Source organism: Pseudorasbora parva, chromosome 6, assembly GCF_024679245.1.
Source record: "Pseudorasbora parva isolate DD20220531a chromosome 6, ASM2467924v1, whole genome shotgun sequence".
Taxonomy (NCBI): Eukaryota; Metazoa; Chordata; class Actinopteri; order Cypriniformes; family Gobionidae; genus Pseudorasbora; species Pseudorasbora parva.
Genome location: NC_090177.1, coordinates 16,782,177 through 16,800,865, shown reverse-complemented (window position 1 = coordinate 16,800,865; position 18,689 = coordinate 16,782,177). Strand labels below are relative to the sequence as shown.

The 18,689-nt window shown below is 37.5% G+C and overlaps 1 protein-coding gene across 5 annotated transcripts; it reads left to right on the top strand.

Annotated features, from left to right (window-relative positions):
* Positions 1-462: 462 nt before the first annotated feature.
* Positions 463-17,344, top strand: pan2 (poly(A) specific ribonuclease subunit PAN2). 5 transcript variants are annotated; one of them, XM_067445836.1, is made up of 27 exons: positions 463-549; positions 2,696-2,996; positions 3,309-3,478; positions 3,648-3,768; positions 3,970-4,047; positions 5,169-5,439; positions 6,623-6,968; positions 8,069-8,165; positions 8,470-8,589; positions 8,872-8,991; positions 9,352-9,480; positions 9,621-9,820; positions 9,935-10,083; positions 10,451-10,557; positions 10,874-10,972; positions 11,241-11,323; positions 12,245-12,386; positions 12,484-12,621; positions 12,705-12,764; positions 12,847-12,937; positions 13,163-13,320; positions 13,414-13,557; positions 15,164-15,343; positions 15,416-15,509; positions 15,603-15,794; positions 16,169-16,226; positions 16,967-17,344. In XM_067445836.1, exons 2-26 carry the CDS (start codon positions 2,709-2,711, stop codon positions 16,186-16,188), a joined length of 3,597 nt encoding a protein of 1,198 aa, XP_067301937.1. In that variant the 5' UTR covers positions 463-549; positions 2,696-2,708; the 3' UTR covers positions 16,189-16,226; positions 16,967-17,344. The 5 variants fall into 5 exon arrangements, with proteins under 5 accessions (XP_067301937.1, XP_067301935.1, XP_067301934.1 ...); XM_067445834.1 differs by having other exon boundaries at positions 15,603-15,806; XM_067445833.1 differs by lacking the exon at positions 16,169-16,226.
* Positions 17,345-18,689: the final 1,345 nt, after the last annotated feature.

Sequence of the window (18,689 nt, the reverse complement as noted above, 5' to 3'; positions counted from 1 at the left end):
ACTGATTCCAAAAGGGTGTACATGGGCTGAACAATGCTCAGGTAGGTGGTATGTGTCAAAGTAACATCCACATGGATGGCAAGACCCAAGGTCAGCAGAACATTGCCCAAGAATCCCACTGACACCTTTCTATCAGAACCAGAAGCCGCCCATGACGCCATAATCAGCGTTGTTTACTTTACCTGTCTCACACACACACACAGAGAGAGAGAGAGAGAGAGAGAGAGAGAGAGAGAGAGAGAGAGAGAGAGAGAGAGAGAGAGAGAGAGAGAGAGAGAATTCCAGTATTTCTAATATTTTTTACTTTTCTAAAACATTTTTTTGTTTTTGTTTGTTTATTCTTTTATTTCATTTATCAGAATGAAAAACACATTTCATAGTCAGACAGACAAAATAATATTTCCATGTCACCGTTAAAAGCCATAGGTTAAAGCGTCTGTGATTATCCCGGATGCAGTTAGAGCTCACCCGGAAGTGCGTGCTTGTTTTTGTTTTGAATGAAAGAGTAGTATGTGCATATGGATACGAGGATAACTGTAGTCTAAAAAGGTATGATTTATCTTGGTAAATGCATGTTTTAAGGTCCGCCCTGTTACGTTGTTAAAAGGACTGCAGAAACTTTTGAAATCGTGGGTGTAGGTGACTCGTTTAACGCAAAGAAAATAATTACCTTTGCTCTTTTATTCAGATGTATTAATGCTCAAACAATTAAAAAAGATTTAAGTTACACATATCATTTTTCTTGTTTATACTGCGGTAGGACACCGCAAACATGTTAGGTCGCACACGTTAAAGTCCTTTAAAGTTATTTACGTACAGTGCAAGTTACAAAAGTATTGTTGTGTTTCGAAACTTACTGAGCTGTCCTAGACAGCAGGTTTTGGCGTCATAGGCGTTTAACTTCGATCTAGAACGCGTTTACACACACACACACACACACACACACACACACACACACACACACACACACACACACACACACACACACACACACACACGAAAATATATACTGCTCAAAAAAATTTAAAGGAACACTTTTTAATCAGAGAATAGCATCAAGTCAGTTAAACTGCTGGGATATTGATCTGGTCAGTTAAGTAGCCGAGGGGGTTGGTAATCAGTTTCAGCTGCTTTAGTGTTAATGAAATGAACAACAGGTGCACTAGATGGACAATAGTGAGACGATGACACCCTGACATCGCACAGACATCTACTGGCTAGACAATGACACCCTGACAGCCATTAGGTACTGGGATGAAATCCTTGGACCCATTGTCAGACCCTATGCTGGTGCAGGGGTCCTGGGTTCCTCCTGGTGCACAACAATGCCTAGCCTCATGAGGCAAGATATGCAAGCAGTTCCTGGAGGATGAAAGAATGGATATCATTGAAGGGCCACCGGGCTTACCTAACCTTCCACAAATAGAACACCTCTGGGACATTGTGTTTCGGTCCATCTAACATCACCTGGTTGTACCTCAGACTGTCCAGGAGCTCAATGATGCCCTAGTTTAGATCTGGGAGGAAATACCCCAGGACATCATCTGTTGTCTCATTTGGAGCATGTGGGGGCCATACAAACTGAGTACCATTTTGAGTTGCTGCAATGAAATTTCAGCAAAATTGACAAGCCTGCTGCATAATTTTTTCACTTTGATTTTTGGGGTGTCTTTGAAATCAGTCCTTTGTAGGTTGATCATTTTCATTTCCATCAAACGATGTGGCATCCTTTTGTTCATAACACATTACCCAGTCCATATTAGATACCCAGTATAGATATCCAGCATTATATTTTCCCCCATTGAGATCTGGTGTGTTTTCAAAGTGTTCCTTTAATTTTTTTGAGCAGTGTGTGTATGTATTATATGTATATATATATATATATATATATATATATATATATATATATATATATATATATATATATATATATATATATATATATATATATATGTGTGTGTGTATAAACATAACATTTTTATTTTAGCCATTTATAAACTTCTAAGCAATGATTAACACTTACAAAAATGTATTTATAGTTTATATTAGAAAAATATTAAATAAATTGGTTAAAAGAATACATGGACATTTTTTAGTAAAATCATTTAAAAATGCTAGGGGGAGTTATTATTTTAACACGATAACATTTTATATGGCTCATATTCAAGTCCTTTTATTCAAAAATTTTGAAGGAAAGAATAAATATTAAAAAATACTAGCATTTATGCCCATATTTTGGATTTTAAGGTGAAATTGGAAACATGCCTAGAAGGGATAGTTCACCCAAAACAAAAACTGGGAAAATTATGACAGCATTTTGTAACACTTTATTTTACACTGTCATTGTTACACATGTTGCATGTAGTTACTGTAGTAATAACTATAAATTATGCATAATTACATGTAATTAACCCTAAACCAAAACCTCATCCTAACCACAACTCTATAGTAAGTACATGTAGTTAATTATTATTAATCAGTTCTTAAATGTATAATTATATTGTAACACACCTTAAAATAAAGTGTAACCCAGAATACATTTTTTTGCGTGACCTGTCCCTTTAAAACGATTCATTAAGGAGAATAGATTTTGTTGTTGTATTAGGAACAAAAAAGGAATTTGTTAAAGCTTTGGTAAAGTCATAAGGGATACAACTGCCACCCATGACCCCATTGTGTGGTCCCTCTAACCCAGCACCACCATCCTCATGATGAACTTCGAGGGTCTGGACCCGGGCATGGGTGAATACGCGCCCGGCCTGCACGGCAGCCTAGAGCCCGGTCTGGATTCTTCCCTGGACCCGCGGCTCGACCCGGCACTGCTGCAGGCCGTGGAGCTCGACCCTGATGCAATGGCCGTGCCGGTGTCCGACTCCGTGCACATGGTGGAGGGCATGTACTCAGAGCTGCACAGCGTGGCTGCTGAAGTCGGGATCCCTGTAACGGCCACACACTTTGACCTGCAGGAAGAGCTGCTGTGGATGGGCAACCACCGGGTGAAGTGACGCATTTTTACTGCATTTCAATCATTTACATAACACACCAAGCTATACATGTGACAATATCCAACATAGAAAGTGGTTTCTCCAAAAATTCAGCATGAATAGATGAATGTTTCTAGTGAAGTTGGGAGATTTAGGGTTGAAGTTTAATCTCACTCCAAAAATTTAGCTTTGGTTTTGATAGTGATTGTACGCATTATCTCTGATATACTTCCACATTGAGATGATGTCATTTTATTCACAAGCCTGAGCAGCATTACTAACTTGGGTGTGTGCGTTTGTTTTTTCCTCTCTCTTTCATAACAGGGACATGCAAGTTCCTTCTTTGGTCCAACAATGGGCCGCTACTCATCTTTCCAGGTGCACATGACTGATGACATTCGCCACATTCAGAGTATGGACACGGGGGTGCTGTTTCTGACCAAAAACAACCTCAAATGCCTTACGAGAGGAGGTTTTATTATGTTTGATTATCCGTGAGTTGCACACCCACATATACTACATTTAATGTGTGAAGAGGTAAATGCAGGTATCTTGTTCAGACAAGCACTAGTGCGAGTTATAAGCAATGTCATACAGAACATACTAGGAGTATACAGTGATTACTGTAATAAAAGTTTTTATTTGCATTCATTTTGTTTTCAGAATGGAGGAGGGTGCAGACATGCACAGTTTGATTCTGAATGATAATAACACATTGTTAATGGGGGGTCTGCAGAACTATGTAGTAGAACTGGACCTCACCACAGTACAGGAAACACAAAAAGTAAGGTGATATAATACTACTTCGGTAATGCTGTACTAGCTCTACCTAACTTTATATATCATATAATTTAATTACGTTCATTTTCAATGGCATTCTTTTCCATTTATATTATTTTGTATATTTTTTTACAAGCTTTATGATGGGGTGTTTCAGAGATCTTTTTCTAATGTTTTCATTTTTTCATTTCTGTTGTCCTTCTAGTTTACAGTTGAAGTTCCTGGAGTCGCCATCATGAGACAGTCCAATCGCTTCTTTTTTTGCGGTCACACCTCTGGCAAGGTGAGTGAAGGAGTAAAACGAAAATGGATGTGGAACACAGTTTCCTCCTTTCGCTTTTGCCACAGAAATAGAGGGATGTGGTGTGTGAAAAGTTTTGCTCTTAGCTCATGTGGGAGTGTGCTGCCTACACTTTAGCTGTAAACACGGGTAGAATACATAGGGCTTTTTCTCTTTGTTCATTCACATATTCATAATTTTCTCATGTGCAGATCTTCTCAGAGTATTTAGTAGTTGGAGTTTTCAGCTTGTCCACAAAATTAAGTGGAAGAGCTTAATGTGCATGGATTGATCTGTCTCACCAAAAAATTTTTATGATTACGTTGCAGTTCATTCAAAAATTGTATTTCGGTAGTAACTGCAGTTAATGTAATTTGCTAACATATAGTTATCATTTATTTAAACAACCTTTTTCTACAAATACATTTTTTTATCCATGCAGTTGTATGACTTAAATAAACACATCGATCAGTCCTAATATTATGACAGGTGTGAATAACACTGATTATCTATTCATCACGGCACCTGTTGGTGGGTGGGATATATTAGGCAGCAAGTGAACATTTTGTTTTTAAAGATGATGTGTTAGAAGCAAAAAGAATGGGCAAGCATAAGGATTTGAGTGAGTTTGACAGGGGGGGCTCTTGTGGGGTGTTCCCGGTCTGCTGTAGTCAGTATCTATCAAAAGTGGTCCAAGGAAGGAACAGTGGTGAACTGGCGAAAGGGTCATGGCCAAGATTTATTGATGCACATGAGTGAAGAGTGAAGGCTGGCCTGTGTGCTGCGATCAAACAGATGAGCTTCTATAGCTCAAATTGCTCAAGAATTTAAAGCTGGTTCTGATAGAAAAGTGTGAGAATACACAGAACATTGCAGTTTTCTGTGTATGGGTACCAGTCAGGGTGCCCTGCCCATGCTGACCGTATCCACCATGTAAGTTAACCACAAAAATCTTATTGCTGTAAATAAATTACATTAGTTTCTGGTGTAGATTTAGAATTAATGAATGATTTTTCCAACCATTTTTTTAATGCATTCGTCAGTATGCATAACCTTAATTAATCTCTCTAGTATATAGTAAAAATATATAGTAATCATTGTCATTTGTAAATTATTTGTCACAGGTGTCTCTGCGTGATGTACGCACATTTAAAATGGAGCATGAGTTTGACGCTTTCTCCGGGAGCCTGTCAGATTTCGACGTACACGGTAACTTGTTAGCGGCCTGTGGCTTTTCGAGTCGTGGCCTGAATGGTCTGTCATGTGACCGGTTCCTCATGGTGTACGACCTACGCATGATGAGGGCCATCACCCCACTGCAGGTCCACGTGGACCCCGTTTTTCTCCGCTTCATTCCCACATACACCTCCCGTCTGGCTATCATTTCACAAACAGGTATGACGTAGTGAACATTTCAGAAGGGTTAGTACTGGTATTCACCTAACTATTACCACTTAAAGAGAACATTAATGTTAATAGGTAGAATAAAATAATTTATGTAAAATATGTTGAAGGGTATTAGTGTGGTTGCCACACCCCAGTCAACTGCTAACTGTCCCTGATCTGTTGAAGAAATGTTGGGGGAGTTTTATTTGCAATTTTCTTCTAACTATAGTGGTCTTCTTTGGGCTACTGTTGTTGTTCCCAGCCCATATGTTAAATCTAGTTCTTTTTTTCTGAAGCTTACTAATATGTTTCCATTGTGTGCAGTTTTTCAGCATTCAAAAGTCCCACCTTGCTTTCATTTCCCCTTTGGTGGTTGTCATGTCATCCACATCGATTTTCAGTCAACGGGTCACATGAACTAATCCTGCTAAAGGAGCCAAACAAGTGTCCCAGACATGCATCACAATGTCCTTGGCTTGAAGACATTCTTATACAGCATAAAATGAAAGTAGAAAAAGAACAAAATGTTGCTTGGGTTTAATTTTATACTTTGGAATTTTAGATTTTTATTAAATCAAACATACTGTATTTGAGAGCAAAATGTATTGGTTTGTTATATTTTTAAAAAAAGATTATATAAAAATAAAAGTACTTTTTAATTACAAAAATGCTGTCGTTCCCCACCCCCATATGTTTTTTTTTGTGTGACTTAGAAATTGATTCTATGCTGAATGGGGATGGATCTTAACTAGTAACCAAAGCCTCTTACAAAATCTTTTTAATCTTAGTAAAAAGGATTCAACATTTTTTTTTGGGATTTGATTCCAGTTTCAATCAGACTCACTGATTTGTAAGATGCGTGAGTCACTGATTGATAAATGAATCATTCAGTTGTTACATTCAGAGTTTACAGTTGACTCCCTCACTGAACTGTGAGGTATTTTTCTATTATATCCATTTTAAAATGAACGATGAGCCGTTACTGTGATGTATTAGTCTGTTCACTTACTAGTTAATCGTGACGATGTATGGTAAAAGTCGCTGTTTACACCAGAGTTTTGGCAATTCTAAAAAATCCTCACTCAAATATTATACAAAAATATTATTGGTTATTATTTGTCACTGAGATCGTGTGTGTGTGTGTGTGTGTGTGTGTGTGTGTGTGTGTGTGTGTGTGTGTGTGTCACTGTAGGTCAGTGTCAGTTCTGCGAGCCCACCGGCCTGGCCAATCTGGCTGACATCTTCCATGTCAACACTGTGGGGCATCTGCTGATGAGCTTTGATGTGTCGTCCAGCAAACAGGCCCTCTCCTTTGGGGACTCTGGTGGCTGTGTGCACCTGTGGTCCAGCGCCCCAGAGGTGTCCTATAACAGTTACTCCAGGGAGACGGAGTTGGCTCTGCCCTGCCTGGTGGACTCCTTGCCCCAGCTGGATTGGAACCATGAGCTGATGCCTCTGTCCCTTCTGCCAATGCCCCTTACTAGTGCAGAGCCGCTGGTCTCTGATTGGCCCACCGCTCTCATCACACCTAGCCCCAGGTATGACTGAGCCTCATTCTGTCTTGTAGATATTTTTATGAATGAATAATATATGCATATACATTTGTATGCTCACTTGTATTTATTTGATCAAAATACAGTAAAAACATTTCAATATTACAATTTGAAATAATGCATTTCTATTTTAATGCATTTTAAAATTGTATTTTTTTCTGTGATGGAAAAGCTGAATTTTCAGTATCATTACTCCAGACTTAACTGTCACATGATCCTTCAGAAAAAATTCCCTAATTTACTGATTTAGTGCTCAAGAAACATGTTGGATGTTAAATGGTTGTGCCACTTAATATGTTTGTGGAAACCATGAAGATTTTTGTCAGGATTCTTTTGACAAGAACAGCATTTATTTGAAATAGAAATGTTTTATAACACTGTAAATGTCTTTACTGTCACTTTTAATACATTTAATGCACTCTTACTGAATAAAAGTATTTAATTCTACATATAAATATTTTTTAAATATTTTTGAAGCATGTAGTGCTTGAAGAGACTTAATGAGTAGTGTTATAATGTGTATATCAAATTTATATTTATTGTTTACTTATTGTTAAATTTATTATTTTTATTATACATGTATTTATATTTTGTGTATGACAAATGTATGTCAAAAGTTTTATCCAATTTTGTGGAAACATTGCCAGTTCAATCAGATTATAAGTTTTTAAAAAAGATGCTGCTGGTATTTTATTGAAATTGAAGTTTGAACACATTGCATTGTGAGATATGGTATTCAAAAGTTGTGTTCTTTTGTATGCTGCATATTTTGGTAAATATTATAGGTTATCTAGGTATTCAATGCATAGATACAATTTGCATACTGTGCACCATGTGAATACTATATTTTGCAGTAGTATGGAATTTTGCAGTGTTATTGAGTAATACTGCCCCCTGCAGTATGTCTCATTCTAGGCAATAACCCTAAGTACTAGAACTGGATTTGTTGTGATTTTCTTCAGTTTCAGCAAAAATACACTTTTTTTTTTGACACCAATTTAATTTATGCTGTTTATGTTTATCAATTCCCTCAACAAATGAGATGTTGTGTGGTGGTTTGTTGATGTTGATTTTTTCACTGTTAGACGAGCACCTGCGGTAGATCCAGAGATTCTTAGGACTATGAAAACTGTGGGCTTTATTGGATATGCCCCTAATCCTAGAACCCGTCCCAGAAACCAGGTAAGCATGTTCTCTTTTCAAACTTGGTTCTAGTTTATGTTAAAATGATCTAAATATGGCAAAATACTGAATTGAAATGTTTCAGTGGGTAACGTGCAAATGTGTTGTTACTAAACAATTATTGAGTAATTAAATTTAGTCAAGACACACATTTTGCATACGTTTTAAGGGTGAAGTCATATCTTCTAGTAATGTAGCTGATCCAGTGTCTTTGGTATGTTTTTTTGACAATGCGTCAGTCATTTCAGTGCAGTAATGCTGTCTAACAGGTAATTTCTTCTTCATTTGATCTCTGTTATGCCAGGTTCCTTATAAGATTAAAGATGTTGAACTTGAGTATGACAGCTATAATCAGGTCCCGGAGTCTCCTATTGGTCGAGATGAGGAACCACATCTTTACATGATTCCAAAGAAATACAGGAAGGTAGTTATTGTGCATAATCCATTGATCTTGGGTTATTCTTTGTTCAAATAATTACATACTACTTCAGCTATTTTGTCCATTACAAATATTTGCAAGTTATTTTGAGATAAGATGATGTTATATTGTTTATAGAAAAAAACTGAACTGAAGTTATAGGTTTGCTTCAGTTAAAAATAATAAAATGTCCTGTTGTGGAGTTCCCTGGTGATTCTCATGTTTATTAAATACACCTGAAACACTGGGATTAGACCTGTCTTAATTTGTGACGTATGTTTATGTCAGGTGACCATTAAATATTCCAAACTGGGACTGGAAGACTTTGATTTTAAGCACTATAACCGGACTCTATTTGCTGGTCTGGAGCCTCACATACCCAATGCCTACTGTAACTGCATGATCCAGGTGAAAACACACATACACTCACTCTCTTTAGCTGCAATACATTATTATTATATTTCATATGTGTAATTAAAAATATAACTTATAACAAGTACATACTTATGTTAAAGTAGGTATTATATCTGGGGAGTATTATATATTTTTGTTGAAATGTTATTTGAAGTTTTGATGATGAATCGTGTGTGTGTGTGTGTGTGTTGGGGGGGGGGGAATCCCAATACGTTATTCAGTCGGTTACTCTAAAAAAAAAAAATCCTTGGGATTTTTGTGCTCTCTAAGGAATTTAGAATGCATAACTTTCACTTTGGATGCATTAGCCCTCTGGGATTTTACTAATAGTTAACCCTTTGTGTGCTGTGACAGGTGCTGTACTTCCTAGAGCCAATCAGGTGCCTGGTACAGAATCACTTGTGTCAGAAGGAGTTCTGTCTGGCCTGTGAGCTTGGGTTCCTTTTTCACATGCTGGACTTGAGTAGAGGAGACCCCTGCCAGGTGCACTAGTGCTTTTCATCCAATCAGAGTTCACCATCATCAGCTGTAGTTGCAGCAGATCTGTGCCATCAGAGCTGTCAGTCATGCATAGTGTATGCACATGAACAGGGCATTTGTTTGTTTGTTTGTTTCCTTCACAGGCCAGTAATTTTCTCAGGGCTTTCCGGACGATTCCAGAGGCATCGGCATTGGGTTTAATCCTGGCTGACTCTGATGAGCAGACAGGGAAAGCCCGTCTGGGGCGTCTCATCCAAAGCTGGAACCGTTTCATTCTCGCACAGCTGCATCAGGAAACACTGGAGCAGGAAGGACCGCAGGCGTACAGAGGAGCCAGCAGCAGGTGTGGACCCCACAGCGGAGCTACATCATTCATGAAACGCAAGCCCGTCAATTCAATGCATTAGATTACACAAGATCTGAGTTGAGAGCAATTTGTGTTTTGTGTCCATGGCAGTGCGCTGGGTTCCTCCGGGGAGTCTGTGATTGGCCGGTTGTTTGGCTGTGAAGTGGAGAACAGCAGTTTGTGTCGCTGTGGAAAGGAGACAGTTCGCTCTTCTTTGACTCTGCTGTTTACCATGCACTACCCTGAGCAGAGCTCTCTGGGTCAGAACCATCATATCACACATTATTCACACATCTATATAGAGCAGAGGTCTTCAACTCTGCTCCTGGGGACCCTCTGTCCGACAAAGATTATTTATTTCCAGTCTGCTTCAACACACCTGCCTGTTTATTTATAACAAGTGATGCTGAAGAGCTTGATTAGCTTCACCCATCTTTAATTAGGGTTGGAGATAAACTCTGCAGGACAGTGGGTCCCCAGGAGCAGGGTTGAAGACCTCTGATATTGAGCATCTATGTAGAGTTTTGCTAAAGTTTTTGTGGAGATAGGTTGATTGACGTTTTTTTTTTCTAGTAACTGAATGAATGAATTAACTCATTTGATAGCTTTTTAATTGGATGTCTACAGATAAGACGATAGAGGAATATGACTTCGCAGATATACTGAGGAAGAGCATCTGTCTAGAGCAGAGCACACAGGCCTGGTGTGACAACTGTGAGAAATACCAGCCAACAGTTAGTCTTTCTGTCTCTTTCTTTTTCTTTTCTTTTATTTGATAAAAGATTATAATGATTTCTGAAGGGTCATGGGACACTGAAGACTGGAATAATGTTTGCTTAATTCAATTTTGCCATCACAGGAATAAATTGCATTTTAAAATATATTAAAGTATAAAATCTTAAATTGTAATACAATTTTACAGTATTACTGTTTTACAATAATAAGAGACTTTTATGAAAACATTTCATAAATATTACCGACCCCACATTTTTGAATGGTAGCGTGTACACACAGTATATGGCTAATTACTAAATGCTTATCTGTTTTAAGGTGCAGACCAGGAACATTCGCTGTCTGCCTGATGTTCTGGTGATCAACTGTGAGGTGAACAGCGCTAAAGAGGCAGAGTTCTGGAAGGCACAGACTGAGGTCAGACTCACATCCCTTTCTCTTGCCAGAATATATAGTCATGTATTAACAAAATCCAGCCATAAATATGCCCATAAAGGTTCTCTAATTCTTTACACATGGTCATGGGTCATGTCAAGGTCAAAGTCATGGGTTAAAAATCCTCATCAGCAATGCAACAGCCGGTTCATTTAGCTGATCGGTGTATAATTGGTGTAAAAAACTCTAGGCACATTAATTTGTCTTGATTTTCCATTCATTCTGTGATGAATACTCTTTTTGTTCACAGTATGCTTTCAACAAAGCTCTAAAGAAAGAGGCAGCTGAACCTCACAAACCCAAAGAGCCTCTACCGACAGAATGGTGTTTAGAGTAAGTGTGCTGATGTGTGTGTGATATTTTAGTTTATTATAGTTTTCATGTTAATTTTATTTTTATTTTTACTAATTTCATTATGTGGATTTGTAATTTTAATAGTTAATTTTTTTTTTTTTTTTAGTGCTGTAACTTGAAATTATTTCAGTTTATTGCCAATGCAACATTTTTTAAATTAAAGGGTTATTTCACCCCAAAATTAAAATGTTGTCATTAATTACTTACCCTAATGTCATTTGAAACCCGTAAGACCTCCGTTCATCTTCGGAACACAAATGAAGATATTTTTGTTAAAAACCGATGGCTCAGAAAGGCTTTCATTAACACCAATGTCATTTCCTCTCTTAAGACCCATAAAAGGCACTAAAGACGTGCTAAAGACTAAAGACCATCTCACTACAGTGGCTCTACAATAATTTTATGAAGCCACGAGAATAGTTTTTGTGTGCAAAACTAAATAACGACTTATGATGGGCCAATTTCAAAACAAAGTTTCAAACTCTTATGAATCAGTGTAGCGATTCAGGATTCAGATCGCCAGTGTCATATGATTTCAGCAGTTTGACACGTGATCCGAATCATGAATCAATACGCTGATTCATAACGTTTGAAACTTTGTTTTGAAATCGGCCAATCAGTATACAAGTCGTTATTTAGTTTTTTGCACACAAAAACTATTCTTCCCTCTTCATAAAATTATTATAGAGCCACTGTAGTGAGATGGGTTTTGTAACAACGTCTTTAGAGCCTTTTATGGGTCTTGAGAGAGGAAATGACATTGGTGTTAATAAAAGCCTTTCTGAGCCATCTGTGTCATGCCTTACCGGTGTCAAATGACATTAGGGTAAGTAATTAATGACAGAATTTTCATTTTTGGGTGAACTAACCCTTTAACTGTGTGTGTGTATGTGTTTACAGGGAAGAGATATGCAGCATGGAGGGCTTGACATTTGACACTCAAGCAGAGGACATGAGGCACGTGTGGATCCCTCTTAGTCTGAAGATGTGCATTAGTAAGTCTCAGGGCCTGGAGGTCAGCAGCCTACCTGAGGGAGAAGAGGTGAGGAACACCATTTTTACTCTTTCCAGCAGATGACATTGGAGGTTATTAAAAGAAAATTCTGTTCAACCAAATTGTGAATTATTTCTTCTCATAGCTGACTGAGAGTGAAGAGGCAGACGGGGCTTCTGTCTATGACCTGGTTGTCACTGTGTCTCATATCCAAGATGCCCGGACCGGAGGAAACCTGGTGGCACATATCAAAGTGGGCGAGACCTACCATCAGAGGAAAGAAGTGAGCAAAGACTTTTAGCCACTTGCTAGAAATTTGGCATAATGTGTTGAACATGGACTGAGTTTTCTGTGTCTTCCTTTCAGGGAGTGACACACCAGCAGTGGTATCTGTTCAATGATTTTCTGATCGAGCCGATTGACAAGGTAAAAATACCAAACATCAGACATTTTTCACTTTACACAATCCATATACACAGTATTCTTTCACAAAATATATCTCCGTTAGGCTGAATCAGCACAGTTTGATGCAAACTGGAAGGTTCCTGCTGTACTTTACTACATCAAGAGGAACTACAAAGCCAAGTATGATTTTCGAAGTATGTGATACTTTATCTCACTTTAAATACATCCTCTCATTTTTGCTTGTAATTTATGATGAGAACATTTGTAATATACATAGCAATATACATAGTAATATAAACATAGAAAGGATGCATTAAATTAATCAGAAGTGACAGTAAAGAGTGTTTTAAATAAATGCTGTTCTTTTGTACCTTCTTTTCTTAATTTTAATTATCCCTGCATCTTCTCCATTTCCTCAGTTAAGAACCCCATTGAGGCCAGCGTTTTGCTGACGGAGGCCTCGTTGGCACGGAAACAGAGGAAAAGTCACGCCACCTTCATACCCCTAATGGTGAGCGAAATGCCGCAGGTTGGAGACCTTGTTGGATTAGACGCAGAGTTTGTCACGCTCAACCAGGTTAGTAGGAAATACCAAGCTTGATATTTTTGGCTGTAGTTACTGGCATTTTTGGACATATTTTCTCCTACCTAAAATATTTAACTTAAACAGGAAGAGGCAGAACTGCGCAGTGACGGGACCAAGTCCACCATTAAGCCCAGTCAGATGTCTGTCGCTCGTATCACATGCGTGAGAGGCCAGGGTCCCAATGAGGGAGTGCCGTTCATTGATGACTACATATCTACACAGGAACAGGTCAAGACTCTGTCAAAACATTCTAAGGACTATTCAGGAGTGACAATTAAAAATTTTAACATGGGAGTGAATCCCCTAAATTATCATTGTGTGTGTGTGTGTGTGTGTGTGTGTGTATGGAACACAACTCACTCCTGATCCAAAACTGTGATGATTGACACCATGGTAATCATAGCAATCTTAGCATCTCATGTGCTTGGTATCCATTATTTTTTACAAAAGACTCGTTGGCTGCGTCTGAAATCTCATGCTTTCTTGAGTAGGTACTTCGTTTAAATAAGCAATAACTTTATGCCTGTTAAAAAAAGTATGTGCTATATAGTATGATTGTGTGTAGTATGAATGTTATCTGGATGTGGGGCGGCAGTGGCTCAGTGGTTCATGTAGGTTGTCTACAAACAAGGTTGGTGGTTCAATCCCCGGTTCCACCTGACCAAGTGTCGAAGTGTCCATGAGCAAGACACCTAACCCCAGCTGCTCCCGACGAGCTGGATGGCGCCTTACATGGCTGACATCGCCGTCGGTGTATGAATGGGTGAATGTGAGGCAAAAATGTAAAGCGCTTTGGATAAAAGCGCTATATAAATGCAGTCCATTTTCCATTTGGATGTACATTCTCCATGTTGTCATTATCACGTGACCTACCAGCATCAGTTACATCGCTTTTCTGCCCTTCACAAATCCTCTCCTGTGGCCTCACGGGATAGTTAAGTGTCCGTCGTATTCACACTTCAGAATCTCACTGTAGGTCATCTGGGGACTTTATTTATAACCGTACTGTAAATTTGGAAATGTTTCTTTTGTCACATACTTTCACGGAAATATATGATTTCAGATGTAGCCATTATGTTCGGCAATTGAAACTAAACCCACGCCAACAGAGGTGTCATGTTTTGTTTTAGAGGTGTCGTGTTTTGCTGAGCGCTCTCTTGCTGTGTTGCCGTATCTACTTATTGTACGCATTTTTGGGTTTGTTGTTTAAGCTTGGCTTATAAACTATTCAAGTTAATGGGTTTATTGAAGTGGGGAGGTGCGGGTCGTAATTTTTTGGTATTTTCTTGCACTGCACATACAGATGAGTGAAACTGGCATGTTTAAATATAGCAAGTTCAGCTAATTTCTGAACGCTGCAAAGAATTTTTGGAAATGCGGTTATCACTACATGCATTTTTCTAGATTTAATTTCATTGTTGAATGCTGTTTTCACTCCTGTAAATGGCTAAACTTTGTGTGTACAGAACAAGTTTAAGTAAAGTACTACAAGTAAATTAACAACCATATTTAGCTACTGTGTGTATGGGGCCAAAATGTAACTCACGTAATAGGGAAATTACAGTTGGAAATTATAAGGGCTTTTTAATGACTTCATAAAGTGAGAACCTCAGTTTTGTACCTTATCAAGAGAGATCTGTTACTACCTTTATCATTTTTGAATCATTTAATTGTAAGGTGAATCACTAAGGAAACAGCTGTTACTGTACAAGTGAGTTCCATGTTACTGTACGTTTGCTTTCGGTATTTTTCAAAAAACATGAAATCATGTTCAAAATTTGGGAGAACACTTTACTTTCTGTTTCTCACTAGTTTAACCTCTTTGCATGTACAGGTGGTGGACTACCTAACTCAGTACTCTGGTATCAAACCTGGAGACCTGGATGCAAAGATTTCATCGAAACACTTGACTACTCTGAAGTCTACGTACCTCAAATTGCGATTTCTTATCGACACTGGCGTTCGCTTTGTTGGCCACGGCTTACAGAAGGATTTTCGGGTCATTAACTTGATGGTGAGTTGAATTTGTGTAAATGTATTACATTTATTAAATGGAAACAAATATTAAACCCCTGCTATTTTGTAGGTTCCAAAAGACCAGGTGATTGACACGGTCTACCTCTTCCACATGCCTAGAAAACGTATGATATCTCTGCGTTTCCTGGCATGGTACTTTCTCGGTAGGTTTGTCGCGTAAAGGTTCCTTATCTCCTGACCTCATATGTTATTTTCTGCGTATCAGTGTTTTATGGCTTTTTTAAATATTTGTTTAGATCTGAACATCCAGGGTGAAACTCATGATAGTATTGAAGATGCACGGACTGCCCTACAGTTGTACAGGAAGTACCTGGAGCTGAGTCATAACGGAGGAAAAGAAGAGTTCCGGAAGGTTCTCAAGGCTCTCTATGAGAAAGGACGGAAGCTAGACTGGAAAGTTCCAGACGTTGACTCGGCAGATGGTCAAGGTAGCCCAAAAAGTACGAATCACTGACATAGCAATGACAATATTTTACGTAATATATAAAATATTATTATTATTGCTGATGTCTGTATACAATAGTTTATGATAATCTTTTTAATGTACCCTTTTTTTGTGGTCCAGGGTCACATACATAGTATCATATTTTAGAGGGAGCTAAACTTTTTAGAAAGCTAGTAAATGTTTTGCAATGTATTCACAGTTTATCAAATGTTGATATCTTGTGAGCAAATTTGCTAATGTACTGAAAACATAAAACAATTAAATAAATTGCAATAAAACAATGAAATGCACACAAATTTTATATATTTACTTAAAGGGGTCTTCTTATGATTTTTTACATGTTCAACTTTTCTTTAGTGTGTAATGTTGCCGTTTGAGCATGAAGTCACTCCAAAAAGAGTAATTCTCTATATCAGTAAGAACTGTTTCTCCCTCAAACGCTTCGGTTGTAGTCTTGAGTTTTCTTCCAGGAATGTACACTTCACATTATTCCTCATTTAAATAATTTCCGCCTAAGGCATACAGTCAAACCAAAAATTATTCAGATACCAGATATAATTTTTACTAGCGGTTGCAGGACACTATAGTTCATTTATTTAATTGAGGATAGCAAAATAAAGTAAACAGACATATTATACCCATCATTTCTTCAGTGCATTATCAGTACAATGTATTTAAAATTTAGGACCAAAATTATTCAGACACTTTGACCTGACCGTGTTTTGAAGTGTTTTATTTTTAATTACTAATGCAACCTTTTACACCAAAGACTGAACAAAGTGAAACATTGCTTTGATACCTTTCTATCAAAGTTATCTGACATTATCAAGATGAATTTGTTCTGACACAGGTTCTCTCTTGTCATATTTTGTTACCATTTTCTAAACTATAGTGAATAAACTGTGATAATGTGACGTTGAAGGTGTCTGAGTAAATGCTGGTTTGACTGTATGTGAAAAAAGTGGCCGAAGCCTGATTGAAATGCATGGCAAATGTGTAATTGCAAAAAACCGGAAATGTTTCCATTTAGCCACATAACAAAGCATGTGCCTATCATTTTAAAAACTCTTTCTTTTGTCATAATTGTCTTCTTTATGTGTGTACAATTTGACAAATGTTTTTAGATGGACTTCTGATGCTCTTTCCCCTCTGCAGGTACAGCCGTGTTTTCCTCGGTGATGGGTTTATGATTCTACTCTCGTGTTGGTTATATTCTTGCCAAACAGATGCCAGCTCACATCATTTCTCGTACAGCCTTACAGTGTTCTTTTGAAAAAACATTTAATCATGTCTGAGTTTTCTCCACAGAATTGTGTATGCTGTATGTGTCTGTCAGGATAAGAATATGAATAAGGACAGGAAAAAAGTTTTGTGGACTGAGACTCAATTTAAAATGTATGAACCAAGTGAGTTTTGCTCTTTTGACTCCACAGTGGCTTTTTGGTAAGGTATTTATATTGTGTCAGAAACTGCACTTAGACAGAATATGAATTAAAGGGTTAGTTAACCCAAAAATGAAATTGATATCATTAATGACTCACCCTACTGTTGTTCCTCACCCGTAAGACCTCCGTTCATCTTCATAACACAGTTTAAGATATTTTATATTTTAGTCCCAGGGCATATGCAGTCTATGCACACTTTACTGTCCATGTCCAGAAAGCTAATAAAAACATTATCAAAGTAGTCCATATGTGACATCAGTTAGTTGATTAGAATCTCTTGAAGCATCGAAAATACATTTTGGTCCAAAAATATGGCCTTTAATAATTTAAAGTTGTAGTTTTTTATGTTTTTGGACCAAAATGTATTTTCAATGCTTCAAGAGATTCTAATCAACCAACTGATGTCACATATGGACTACTTTGATGATGTTTTTATTAGCTTTCTGGACATGGACAGTAAAGTGTGCATAGACTGCATATGCCCTGGGACTAAAATATAAAATATCTTAAACTGTGTTATGAAGATGAACGGAGGTCTTACGGGTGAGGAACAACAGTAGGGTGAGTCATAAATGACATCAATTTTATTTTTGGGTTAACTAACCCTTTAAGCACTCAATGGATTTATTGTGTTATTTTCTATTTTGTGTCTATGATGTACATTTCCAAGTGGCAGCTGAATAAAGACTTTTGGATAAATCTCAGAGTCCATCTTAAAGCTCATTTCCATTCATCAACCTCATTGCATTGTTGAAACCATTATTTAAAGAAAAAAGAAAAGAAAAAAAAAGCTTTTTTTTTATAATAAAAAGTTTAAACGAAAAAGTGCTATTCTGTGAAAAGCTAGAGTGCATCAGTCAGGTCAAAATTGTTTTCCTGGCCTGGTAAAGTCACAAAATTGAAAAAGAAAAAGGTCAAAGCAATTTATATAATATACATTTTATGGTTATGCAATGTTTTCTAAAATACTTAATTTGCTGCATCTCATTCTTGTGCTGTGCTCTTGCTTTCGGCTTTCTCTTTTCAAATGAAGTTTGTTTTAGCAAAGATTTATGTTTGGCAAATTTTTGGGGATGTATGCGTTTCTGGTCTGGTTTTCTTATTTTTGAAACCTGCTTACTGATGTTCTTCAAGTACAATTCTAAGTTTAGCACATTTTTGAGTGATACCCAGAATTTAACTGCAATTTACTCTGTGGTGGGGAGGTGGAAAGGATGTGAATATTTTTAGCTCATGACACAGTATATTCTGCATTCTTACTTTTAACTAGTGTGTAACGTGGCAACGATATATTATTTATGTTTTGCTGACTGAAAAATGCATGCATAATCTATTCCTTACCGGCAAGTATAACTGCGGTCTACGCAGTATAGAAACATTTATTTTCCTAATATATCCATATAATGTCCACTATGCCAAAAACCAATCAATAT